The sequence below is a fragment of the Mus musculus genome, chromosome 12 (assembly GCF_000001635.26).
Source record: "Mus musculus strain C57BL/6J chromosome 12, GRCm38.p6 C57BL/6J".
NCBI lineage: Eukaryota > Metazoa > Chordata > Mammalia > Rodentia > Muridae > Mus > Mus musculus.
In genome coordinates, this window is record NC_000078.6 from 91068272 (window position 1) to 91081987 (window position 13716).

At 42.8% G+C, this 13716-nt stretch overlaps 1 protein-coding gene across 8 annotated transcripts in view; it reads right to left on the reverse strand.

Annotated features, from left to right (window-relative positions):
* Positions 1–13716, reverse strand: part of Cep128 (centrosomal protein 128) — a 385966-nt gene that overhangs the window by 69782 nt on the left and 302468 nt on the right. For 6 of the 8 annotated variants that reach the window (XR_001780497.2, XM_017315228.2, XM_030246966.1 and 3 more), the window contains one exon: positions 3015–3104. The exons of the other annotated variants lie outside the window; for them this stretch is intronic. Coding sequence is in view for 5 of the 6 variants with exons in the window: in XM_017315228.2 (XP_017170717.1) it covers positions 3015–3104 (90 nt within the window). In the remaining variant the exon portion in view is untranslated. The remainder of the gene's footprint in view (positions 1–3014; positions 3105–13716) is intronic. 8 annotated transcript variants of the gene reach the window in all.

Genomic DNA, 13716 nt, shown 5'->3' on the forward strand with positions numbered 1-13716 from the left:
TGCCAAATCCTGGCCTAGACAGAGTATCTAATAACACTCCTTGTCATCTGGCCTGGTGTGGCAAGGATCTGAGACACAGGGACAATCATAGGATTTAAAAGCAAACTCAAAGGGTCTCCTCTGCTTTTCCAGTGCATTCTCTTGGCTATTACTGTTGCCAAGATGGAGACTTGTGGGCTAGCAGCTGTTTTCTAGGCCTTCCTTCTGCTTCAATCTCAGATTAGCACTTAGACGGTGGTTTTGCTTGTTATGACATCATTGCTGACCATGACAAGTCAGTTGGTTGTTCCACTGAAGGTAGCGTTGTACTCTCACAAGGATGGGGTACAGTTTAGTATCTACTGCTGAAGGAAACCCAGAAGGGCCTGGGTGATGGCTTCTCAAGTGGAGAATGAAAATGGGAGGTGGTGGGGAATGAAGCTTTGTCGATTTGTCTCTAGACTTCAGACTGGAAAGTACAGCCTGAAAGGAGGGTGGTGAGTTTTGTTTCAAGATGCTACCAATTCCTCCACTTAGCTCTATAAAACTAATACTATAATTAGTTCTTTCACTCCACTTCAAAATAAAAGACTTTTATCTTTGAAAATGAAGGATCACTGTAAAATTCCTCCTACTATGTTTATAGCAGCCACATTTATAATAGCCAGAAGCTGGAAAGAACCCAGATGTCCCTCAACAGAAGAATGGATACAGAAAATGTGGTACATTTACACAATGGAGTACTACTCAGCTATTAAAAACAATGACTTCATGACATTCACAGGCAAATGGATGGAACTTGAAAATATCATCCTGAGTTAGGAAACCCAGTCAGGAAAGAACACACACTGTATGCATTCACTGATAAGTAGATATTAGCCCAAAAGTTCAGAATACCCAAGATACAATTCACAGACCAACTGAAGCTCAAGAAGAAGGAAGACCAAAGTGTGGATGCTTCAGTGCTTCCTAGAAGAGGTAACAAAACACTCACAGGAGCAAATGTGGAGACAAAGTGTGGAGCAGAGACTGAAGGAAAGTTCGGCCAGAGACTGCCCCACCTGGGGATCCATCCCATCTACAGTCACCAAACATGGACACTATTGCAGATGACAGAGGTGCTTGCTGACTTGAGCTGTCTCCTGAGAGGCTCTGCCAGAGCCTGACAAATACAGAAGTGGATGCTTGAAGCCAACCATTGGATTGAGCACAGGGTCCCCAATGGAGAAATTGGAGAAGGGACTAAAGGAGCTGAGGGGGTTTGCAGCCCCATGCAGGGAGCAACAGTGTCAACAGTCCAGACCCCCTGGAGCTCCCAGGGACTGGACCACCAATAATAGAGTACACATAGCTCCAGCCACATATGTGGCAGAGGATGGCCTTGTTGAACATCAGTGGGAGGAGTGGCCCTTGGGCCTGAGGGGGTTCAATGCCCCAGTGTAAGGGAAGGCCAGGGTAGTAAGGCGGCAGTGGGTGGGTGGGTAGGGGAGCACCCTCATTGAGGCAGGGGAAGGAGGGAGGGGTAGGAAGTTTCTGGAGGGGAGACCTGGAAAGGGGATAACATTAGAAATGTAAATTTAAAAAATCCAATAAAAGAAAGAAAAAAAGCTAAACACACACACACACACACACACACACACACACACACACAAAAGAAAGAAAGAAAAAGAAAAAAGAAAAAGAAGAAGAGAGAGACACAAGTAATGGGGTGAATAGGTAGGAATCTACAAAATGTACCTTAAAGGAAGAATGAAGGTGAAAGATGGCACTATCTTTCTCCTGGGAGTGCCCAATTCCACACTGAAATGGCTACTTGCAGGAGGGAAAAGGTGGTGTTCAGTGTGTGGCATCTGGGCTACAGCACCAGGGAAAATTATCAGCAGAATAAAATAAAGCCTATGGCCCAGGCAATGTAAATGACAGCTGATATGATTTCTAAGATAAACTATTCCCAGAGAGACATGCAAGAATAGCAGTTGGGGAGTAGAGGAAGAAAGCCAGCAACTCAGAACCCAACACATCATAATTTTTTTCAAGGACTTATTTACACTTAACAACACAGAATTCAGGTCTCCAGATGTGAAGCTAGTCACACATTTGCAGAAAAAAAAAATCTCTGATGCCTGAACAGGTCAAATTGCAGTGTTGACTATGTCACAGCTTATGAATAGGCTTGTGTCATCAAAATGTGTGGGAAATATTAGGGTGGTCTTATATTTTCAGAAAGAACAGCGATATGAATCTGATGACCTCCAATTACAGCTGGGCCAAGGAGAGCCCTGCAGATGACATCTCCTTTGTTTCCCTCAAGGGCACACATTCCCTGAGCTTCTTGGAAGAAAATGATGACAAGAAACCCCATCTAAGCACAGGACCCTTTGGCCCAAGCTCCTTCCTCCTGAGGACTGAATTACAGCCTCATCATTGTAAGGCTGCCATGTGTGTGACACAGTCTTAAATAGCACAACCACACAGTCCACCCTGGTGGTTAAATGGCTCATCTATGTGCAATTCCAACAATCCTCATCTTGGTTTACTCACAGAGTCATTGACTCAACCCTCTGCGGGGCGTTGTCATGTTCTGTCCACCTGGTGCTGTGTGTAACTACCTCTCAGTGTTACATGCCAGAGGGGCTGCAGCTGAGAATAGCCAAGACCTGAGCTGGACATTTTAAAACAAACTATTTGGCTGACTTTGTGTCACATTTTCTTCTTCCTATTTGGTTTGGCTTTAATTAAAACACTATTATCAATCTGTATTTCCTAATACACACAGAGAGGCACAGAAGAAAAGTGGGTAACGGATACAAAATTAAACTCAGATTACCTACCCTTGTGCAACCAATGGGTAGCTGGGCTGTTTTCATATATCTAATGATATAGAGGAAAACCACAAATGAATAACTTGTTTATACATCCCTGTAGGAAGCACACCTGAGGGATGGGTTATCCTGTATGCCCAACAATAAAGCAGATGCGGTTTTCAGCTATTCAACTTAAATAGCCTAAATATTCCTAGCTATGAAATACTTAACTGCTTTATCTTCCATCTGAGCTGCACTCTGAGCATTCACTGTAGTCTGACTAGCTTCTTCCCAAGGTGGAAGTTTAAATAGCAGATTCGGCTGTTTAAGAGAGATGGGAGTTAGGAAAGAGTAGGAGAGCTCTCTTATCTTAAAGTTATTGGGAATACTCAAAATAGTACAGTGGTAAAAATAACATGAATACACAGCATAATTTCCAGCTAATTTTTGAATTCTTACATTTAGAGAAAATACATCATTCAGTGTTTTTAAATGGTTCCCCAGGTAAGTCCTTATTGCACTTAAAACCACAAAGTCTAGAGAAATCAGTACTTGAAACATTGTCCCCTCCAGGATGGTAAGGAACACCGGGATTTAACGTAATGTGCACAAGTTGGCTTGATTTCACAAAACTGCACTGAAAGAAACGATTGTCAGTTCCCAGGTCTACGAAAAGAGGGAATATGCAGAACGATGGCTTTTTAGTGGCCACCCCTGGGCAGTCTCAGCTACCAGGAGTGTTGCTCAGACTCTCGTTTACTATAGGTAATGGAACATCCAGGATGCTCAGCTCAGTGATTTTAGATTAGGGAGGTCTCGTCATATGACATTAGACTTTTCTTCTCTGCCAATTCTACCAACAGAAATTTTATCTTATATAGAAGTGACAGACTTATTCCCAACATCCCTGTGCCAGTTCATCTCTCAAAATACATTTTCCCATTAGATTCCCATGAAGCTAGTCCAGGAGTCGGGAGAGTAGCCAGATCCAGCCAGTTACCTGTTTTCACAGGACCATGAACTGCAGCAGTCATTATATTTTTATTTGGTTGAAATAAACCAAAGGAGAGTGAAGTTGTATGAAATCAAAATGTCAGGGTCCTTAAACCAAGCTTTACTGAAACCTAACCTGGGAGTTGCTTAAGCCTTGTCTATGGTGTTTTCCACGATACAGTGCATAGCTCGAGCATGAGACAGGCCCAACTGCAGGTAGTTAGAATCTGGACCTTTCGACAAGCAGAGTGGCTACTGGAAGATGTTGATGTCTATTAAGAATTACTTTCTACTTGACAGAGAACATATTAAGAATTACTTTCTACTTGACAGAGAACATTGTGTGTTTCTGGAGAGGATATGATGATATGTATACGCACACGCACACACACACACACACACACACACACATCCGGTGGCAGGGAGAGGAGAGAACAGAGATAGAAGAGGAGAAGAGAAAGAGTGCCATTTTATTTTACATCTTTACTACTCTCTTTGCAAGTTGGGCATGCATAGAGCAATGCTCAGACTACAGACTATTTCTCAGGACATTGTTTATTCCTTTTAGCAAGTTTTATTTTTTCATTTTCTTCCAATGTCTTATTTCCTTTCTTTCCCACTCCTTCATTTCCACTAATGTATGTACTTAATTCACAATGTGAAGACATTTATTGGGATAGGCACTATGTTAGACATAAGATCAATAAGGGAGATAAAGTCTGTCTTTCTTTGTGGAGCTCGTCTGTCAAAGGATAGCAAAGATATAAATAAAGAGGGTATGCAGGGACCGTGCCTGTGATATGGATGGAGATTTGCTGTGCATAGGCTGGGAAGGTTTAGTCCTAATAAAGAGACAATATCTGAGATGATGCTTAAAGGATGGAAATGAGAAAGTCATTGAGAAATCTATGGAGAAGTGCATTTCTTCTCATTTACCCAGGAGTGGGTAGTGATGCAAAGGTCCAGAGAGCAGAATGATTGTTCTTAATTCCAAGGTCTGAAAACAAAAGGGACACTGTACTGTCTACAGAAACATCTCTTTCAGCTGCCTGCATCAAATATCAACAGTTTTTTTTTTTCAAATTCTAGGTACCAAAATGTGTACTTGTACTTTAGCATATGTTCTTAATTTTAATAGTCCCCCAACTCCCAAAAGCAGATTGCTATTAATTTTATTTAAAGTAAAAAACAAAGAACATTAGTGTTGAATTTCAAATCATGCTCACATGAAGCATTGTGTGTAATACAAGTCTACTTCAAAGGAATCTAATCCGCCCCCCTCCTTTTTCTCCTTATTTTCCTCTTTATTTCTTCTGTAATGTATGCCAGGCTGGCCTCAAAATCGCAATCCTCCTGTCTCAGTCTCCTAAGTCCTACTATATCCATTCTTGAAAAGAACAAGTTAGTCAAACCGTCATCTCAACAGTTCTGGGAAAGACAATATGCTGACAATGAGATTTAGTAATAACTCTAAACAAGTGATAAGCCCTTTTCAGTTATCGTGGCCATCTCATGTGCAGCTTCCGAGAGCCACTGGAGACCTCTTCTGAGCCATCTCCTTAAAATCCCTCATGCCACACAAGCACTCCTGAACCTTTTCTCTAAAAGCTGCTGGGTGACAGTGCAATAATGTTTGAACAAAACCTGTTATTTCTACATAATTTTATACTTATTTCATTACACAATAAAAGGGAATGTATTTTTGCTGTATGTATTTTTAAGTAGGTTCTAATGTTAGGCTAGAGCTAATACACGGGTTTACACTCACTAGGGGGAGAGCAGAAGGACAAAGGAGCAACCTTAACTGTAATTAGTGGAGACACCATGAGACGGACACTGTTCTTGTGCTGGCATCCCAAGACTTGGAGCTGTAGACTGCAGGAGGCTCTTGACTATCGGGGAGCACAAGTCTTCCAAGTGTGCCTGTGCTTGTGGCCAATCTATTGGTTCTCTTATAAAAAGGACATCTATTCAACCAGATTGGGTCATAAAGGTAGAAGATGGCACATAGGCAGTGTTTTCTACCTTCCTTGATTAATAAATACGAGATATTAAGACACTGCATGCCATTTACTGACACACTAATATCATCGTACTATAAAATAAAAGAGTAGAGTTCTATAAAACTAAATCCAGAAACAAATGTAGTACAGACTCTGGCAAACAAGAATGTATTAGAGCTAATTTTAAAATCTGAAAACAATCATGGATTATGATATGAGGAAATGCTTATTCGCCATTTTTCCAGCTCATTTTAGTTTTATCGCCTTTTACACAATCTAAAATTTATGGAAATGTTTGAATGGTGCCTTTAATTTTTGCCAGAATATTTTGAACTTGGTTTAAGACTGAAACTGAAGAAGCCTGAGGAGGGTTTTAATAACAACTTTCTTCAGCCTGTTTATTTAAAACATGATGAATAAGCACAAAGCAAAGGTGCATAACTGAAAAGAGAAAAATGATACTTTCTTCTTCCTAGAAGGGTTTGAGGTTTCTGGATTGTTCAGCATCTTGAAACAAGAAATGAAATCTTCCTTGCCCATTAGTAGCCAAATCTATCTGATATTGTGCTAGCCACTGTATATGTATAAATTTCGTATCTAAGAGCTCATGAGTAGTTTTAAAATTATAGAAAGTCAGCCAGATGCTTCATTAATGCTGTCATTAAATATGTTGTCCAACATATTTAATGTGCTGAAAAAAAAATCACAAAATTTCCTATAATGTTTTATTTTGAAGAAATAGAACGCTAGTATTTTGATCTGGTGTCTGTCAATCAATCATTTTCATAAAATGAAAAAGAAGAGTAAGATGAGGAGGAGGAAGAAGAGGGAAGAGGAAGATGAGAAGGAAGAGGAGGAAGGGGAGGAGGAAGAAGAGGAAGAGAAGGAGGAGGGGGAGAACGCAGGCACCAGAGGTAGTGGCAGTAGTTGTTGGTAACTGTGCACTACAATACTTGAGATATGTTAAGTGCATGCAAGGCATTGGAGCCACCTGGACTTTTATTGGCTAGATAAGCTTTAGTGTTTTCATCTATCAACAAGAACAGAAATATCTACCTTAGAGGACTGTGTGAGGCCTAAATGGCATAGACTTATGTCAGTACAGTGTATGAAATAAAGACCTACTCTATAGCTATTGATTCAGAACTTTCCCTCCTCCTTGGATGCACAGAACATCACTTGGGGATGACTTAACACAATCTTTTTGCTGCTCCTGTAGTTTGCTTTGTTTTTGAGACATGTCACACTCTGTAGTCTAAGCTGGCCTGGCGCCTGAGGGGCAATCCTCTGCCTTACAAGCGTGATCTACCACACTCAGGTTTGATTTAGCCCAATCTTGACAGGAATTAGTAAAGGCCACCAAAATATTTGTTAAATTTAAACATGGTGAGTTTTCAAGAACCAGCACTCATAAATCCTCTACAATATGTCCTTACATTCCAAAAACTTAGTCAGAGACTGGGAAGGGTAAGAACATGGAAATGACAACTATAGTTTCTTTTAGCAATATCCAGTTCATATTTACAAACTCAAGGGAGTCATTTCATGGGTCAATGGAAATTTGTTCTAACCAGAAAGGTATTAATGGGGTGTTGCTTTCCAAGTTGGCTACTCATGACAGCCATTGCTTAAAATGCTTCTTTTCACAACTGCAATTGTTATCAGAAGGTAGAAGAAAAAATGGATTGATATGGCTGACTTCCAACATCTTAGGCCCATTTAGGGGTGTCATGTGACATGCATCTGCAGAAAACTATTAAGGGCACAACGTAACTAGGAGAGCCCCAGGTATAAGGGGACCGTTGGCTCTGGAGACTTGTAGACTCTTCCAGACCAGCTCAACACCATTAAATACGATGCTGAGCTGAGATCGCCTCTCATTTTTATTTTGAAGGAAACACAGGCTGCTGTGTAAATCCACGATTGTGCCCCTGGCACCCACAGTGGGCTCTGAGTGTGCCATCGAGGAATGTGTGCTGCCTCTGTGAAGATAGCTGCAAGGGAGCTGGTGCATGAAGATGCATGAATTGCTCTTGGGAGGGCAATTTATAAAGTCTGAAAAAGATACCCACTGAAAGTATTTTAGTAACTTCCTGTTACAGAGTGAAACTGGGGGTTTTTAAAGACTGTACTTTGTCTCACGCTTCATAAAAGTCTCCAAATAGTGCCTCTGTTTTAGGCCTTCATGTTGGCAGGACTTGGAAAACTGCTGAGTCCTGAGTACCTGTGCTTACACACTGGTAAATAAACAAAGCCCAGCTCACTTTTATATTTCTTTTAGACTCAAAAGAAAACAGCCTAGTCAAACAACCTCTATATATTAGATGATAGAAGACTTCTCTTGGGGTATTCTATGTCGCGCCCGCTCTCGACCAGCAAGAACGATGCGACCACCAGTCCTTCTAACAGCAGTTTATTCAGTCTTCATCTCTCTTCTTTCTCTTCATCAGTACCTTTCCCCAGCTGAAGAGTTCTGAATCCACGCCGGATCCTTCTCAACAGTCTGTTTTATGGGAACCTTTATTAACCCCTTCTTCCCTGTGATGCAGTTCTGAATCCTCCCTGTAGCAGCGGGTCTTCGCTCTTGCCTGAAGATGTTTCTCTTCCCGGGTTTCAGCACCAACTGTTGCGCGCGCTCAACTGGCCAGGAAGAACGACGCTGCTACAGGATTCTTCTGCACACGTTTATTCAGTCCTGTTTCTTCTTTCTCTATATTTCCCTTGTTTATATCTCCCTTGTTTATATCTCCCTTGTTTTTATATCTCCCTTGTTTATATCTCCCTTGTTTTTATATCTCCCCTGTTTATATCTCCCTTGTTTATATCTCCCCACTAATAGTAATCCTCTCTTGAATAATAATCCTCCCCCGAACCCTGGGCCTCTCACTCTTTTTATACTCTCAGTTCCCATCCACGCACAGCAGACCACGCCACCTCACCAGGCACGCAGCTTCAGCTAATCAGGGCAGCAGGGGCAAATCTCCACCAAATTGGATTCACCTGTATCCTGGTACACCTGCCCAGCACTCAAGATGTTTGTGTCTTATATGAGGAAGTCAGGTGCAAGTCATATGACTTAGCTGCAGTCCCTGGCGCCTTTGGGACTGCCGCCACACCCGCTCCCCACAATTCCCCCTTTTTTCTTTTTTGGCAGAGAGAATGTCTGTAGATAGCCCCCCCGCAGCCATGTCCCTTACCCGTCCTTGGGTGACAAACAGCATTGGTTTGATCCCTGTCTTAGGTTGGTGACATGCCCAGGGAGTCTTATCACTGACTACCTCTCTATCATGCCAAGCCACTCCTGGGGAGATTGTGTTTTGCTTGCAGCAGGTGCATCAAAAGGCCAGGATGTTGATTAATCTATGGCCAGATCTTAATTGCTGCAAGCAAGCCTCATGGGTGAAGGTAGAGGTCTGATCCCCAGTGTGCAAACATAGGGGCCCTACACAAAACCATCCCTTAGGCTCATCACCCAGAGAGGTCTTGGCCAGCTCCCGTGTCATTTTTCCTGGGGGAAGGGAACTAGGACACTGAACCTTCATGCAATCAGACGTGCCTTCCACAGGATGCCAACAGCAAGCTATCCTCTGTGCAGTGCTTAGCCTCGCACCCCACGGCATAACGCAGCATAATTTCTTTTAGAGCGGCAAACCGAATCTGAGGAGATTGTCCCGCCTCCACTGCAGCAAAAGCCTACGCTACCATGGCGAAAGTGCGGGCCGCACACTCTGCACCTAACACATGTGCCAAACACAAAAAACACACACACTATAACAAGCATACATCCCAGGGCTCTCATCCCCGCTCATCTTCCCTGAAGCAAGGGATAGATAGCCAGAGGGGCTATCTCTTTAAGGGGAATTCAGGGATCAAAAAGGCATGGAAAAATTTGAACGTCATGTCGAGCTGGTATCGGCTTCTGGAACACCGAAAGGATCTCCCATCTCGGCTCCATCCTTTGTGCTTGTGGGATCATCCACCACATCCACAGGGGCAACTGGATCAGGAGCCTCATTCTTGCAGCGTCTCACCAATCTCTCCGGCACCCAAAGAGGTTCCGTCTGGTCCTGTGGAAACACACAAACAGACCCTCTCGCCCACGTCAACACCTGATCTACTCGATCCCCAGGGGGGATGGACACAATACCTCGTGGTGATCAGACCGTAACCTCAATCACCTGTGTGTCCATCTGGGGAGTCAATACGCCAAATCTCTGGACAGAAGGTCCACCTATAGGTGGCTGCTGAGGAGGCATAGGGAGGAGGCACAGAAGCTAATTCGCCTTCCTCCTCCACCTCGGCTCTTTTGTTTCGTCCTTTCTGTTCACCTGATTTTACTGTGTCTTCTTTCTTTTTCCTTTTTCTTTTTAAGCCCTTCTCTTCCTCCGACATACTTTCTTGTTGCTCTGTAAGGATTTTCTGACCTGTCTTGACTGTCTCTACACACAGTTTCAAACAGTAACAGAGTCCATATATCAGAACAAACAAGACCAAAACTATCAGACCTACCCACAAAGGGTCAATGGGAGAAAAAAGCATAACTACACAGCGAGGATCTCTTGATCACTACACTGAGGTTATCATAGTTCCTTAACTTGTCCACAAACCGGGAACCTTAACTTATCCCAAAACCAGGAACCTTTCGTTACCTTGTGCCTGCTTCCTGGCAACTTTATGCTCACCTCTATTTTATCCGAGGTCCTTCCTAAACTCCTGGGGTCGCAAGTTTCACTCACTGTGAACTTACCCTGCCAGCAACCACTGACTGCTGAAAGTTCTGAACTCGGTGGGGGAGTCGGTTCCCCGTACGGGCCACCAATTGTCGCGCCCGCTCTCGACCAGCAAGAACGATGCGACCACCAGTCCTTCTAACAGCAGTTTATTCAGTCTTCATCTCTCTTCTTTCTCTTCATCAGTACCTTTCCCCAGCTGAAGAGTTCTGAATCCACGCCGGATCCTTCTCAACAGTCTGTTTTATGGGAACCTTTATTAACCCCTTCTTCCCTGTGATGCAGTTCTGAATCCTCCCTGTAGCAGCGGGTCTTCGCTCTTGCCTGAAGATGTTTCTTTTCCCGGGTTTCAGCACCAACTGTTGCGCGCGCTCAACTGGCCAGGAAGAACGACGCTGCTACAGGATCCTTCTGCACACGTTTATTCAGTCCTGTTTCTTCTTTCTCTATATTTCCCTTGTTTATATCTCCCTTGTTTATATCTCCCTTGTTTTTATATCTCCCTTGTTTATATCTCCCTTGTTTTTATATCTCCCCTGTTTATATCTCCCTTGTTTATATCTCCCCACTAATAGTAATCCTCTCTTGAATAATAATCCTCCCCCGAACCCTGGGCCTCTCACTCTTTTTATACTCTCAGTTCCCATCCACGCACAGCAGACCACGCCACCTCACCAGGCACGCAGCTTCAGCTAATCAGGGCAGCAGGGGCAAATCTCCACCAAATTGGATTCACCTGTATCCTGGTACACCTGCCCAGCACTCAAGATGTTTGTGTCTTATATGAGGAAGTCAGGTGCAAGTCATATGACTTAGCTGCAGTCCCTGGCGCCTTTGGGACTGCCGCCACACCCGCTCCCCACAATTCTATATTCAAGTTTTATTCTGTCATAAATTGGAATTAAAATTAAGTTGCCACTATCAGGTAAAAGAGGGTGATAAAATTTAATGATCACTAGAATATCAGGTGGAATTCACTTTACTGTCCTTCCATCCTTGCTCTCTAGAGACCTCCTGATGTAGTAAATTGAAGTGTGCAAATCTAATGAGCTGAGACCCTGCTTCACCCCAAGACATGCTGTTAATGTTCATCTCTGCTGAGACCTCATATGGAATGTGAGGCTGGGTAAGTCTCTTCATCTCTTGAGAAAAGAGTGATTTTAATGAGCTATTAATTGTCTTGCCTTCAAAATGGCAAAGGGGGAGCCCCTCCGTCCCCATAATCATAAAGGGGGAGCCCCTCCGTCCCCATGATCATGTATGCTTAGTTTTGCTGATGCATTGCCTAGGATACCCACCCCTATTCCCATGTCTTAGAACAAACAGACACATAGTCATTTGCCTGAGTTCTACCGGATGCATCCTGGGAAGACTATGTAGATGTGGGATGTGATACATTCTGGTTTCTAGGTTGATAGAAGCTCCACTGTAACTCTCAAGAGTCATCCCTAGGAACAGATAGGCTGTCACATGGCCTTCCAGCTTAATAAACCTTAAATAGGTAATTCCAACTTGTCAATTTTTCAAACTGAGTATTCTAAAAATATACATCACAGCTCCCAAGAAAATGAGTATTGCTGGGGCATGACTTGCTCCAACCCATCTGTCTAAAAGGATAGAACCCACTTCGCCATTGCATCCTTTTGAAAATCATTTTGAAGGGACACTTAGCAGCTGCCCACCCCTTCATTTGTGACTGAGAGAAAGCAGAAGCTTTTGGTCGCCTGCAGTCTGGTGGACATGATTGATGGCAGAACCCTGAACATGACCAAGGAGGTCCGTCAGAAGCCCAGTCTCCGCCATGGTTGTTTAGCAATAGGGCCAGCTACCTCCTGGACTGCTGGGATATTAATACACTATCTTCTTAGCTTCTGCCAGGGTGTTTATTTCTGTGTGTCGGTCACATTTATGGTGGTTTTTCTTGCTCAGTTATCTCCAGCAATGTGCCTGCCAACTCTATATTACTATTCTCTATTTTAAAACCCTCTAGATTAATATTTGTCAGGCTAGTTAAAAAAATGAAATCCTACAAATTCATTCCTTATTCTATTTTTTTCTCTTAATATTCTGTGCTGCCACAGACTCCTCCTAAGTAGCCAGCATAAAGTAAAGGGCATAGAAAATGTTATTCAGTGTAAATCATTTGCTAGCTTGCCATGGGAGTGGGAAAACCAAAGGCCAATAACTATCCCCCCATCTATAAAACAGCTGTGCAAGCAGTCATCATCTAACTCTTCAAACGGAAGATTCCAAATTATTTTTATTTTATTTTGTCAACTAAAACAAATTAAATGTTATAATGGGTCATCTGAAAGATAGAATGTCATTATTAGTTAACATCCTTCAGGGAATAGCTCTGAAAAATATCTTCTAAAGATTACATCTTTATATTATATTACATCATACTCCAGTAAAGAATTTCAGTAATTATTAACTGCATTGTAACTATCTAGCTGTCAAAAATACTTATCTCCTCTGTGTGTGATAGCATTCTCTTCCTGCCATTTCATCCCTTCCTGCTACTTCTTCATGCACTTGCCAAAGGTGTGCCTGTACTGACCCTCACCTAGTACAGTTAATGGAGAATGGATGTAGAACAGGAGTAGGAAGGAACAGAAGTGAAGAGAGGAAGAGGGGAAGAAAGAGGCAGAGAGAAAAGAGGGGTGTGGAAGGAAACTGTGTCCTTGTCAACGCTTTTAAGTGGAAATGACAGAGTGAGTGTAGTGTTTTCAGTGGGTAAGCCTTGAGGAGGAGAACGGATAGTGTTTGTTCAATGTATGGAAACTTGCTGGGAGCGCTCAGTTGTACATAATTAGAAGATGAAAGACATGAGAGTTGCATCACAAGCATGACAGGACTAACAGTAAATTTTAGTTCGGAGGCCAAATATAGAACTAAAAAGCTCCATTGACTCTGTTCTCTTGTCTATTTTCCCCTTGATATGAAAACACAGTAAGCTTCATGATACTTTGTTAGCTTGAAGTTTGTCACTTTAGGTCTTGGGCAACTTAACAGGCTTAAGTCTTTATCCGTGATGGCAATATTAGTACTCCCTGTGATTCGGCCTAGGCTTATCTTTTTTCTCATTCTCCACATTCCTGAGACTGTCAGGTCACCCAAACACTGTGAACAACAGAGTCAGTGACATCCAATTCTAAATGTGCACTCAGCCCTTCTGAGCTATAGACTCAGGATCATCACAGGGAC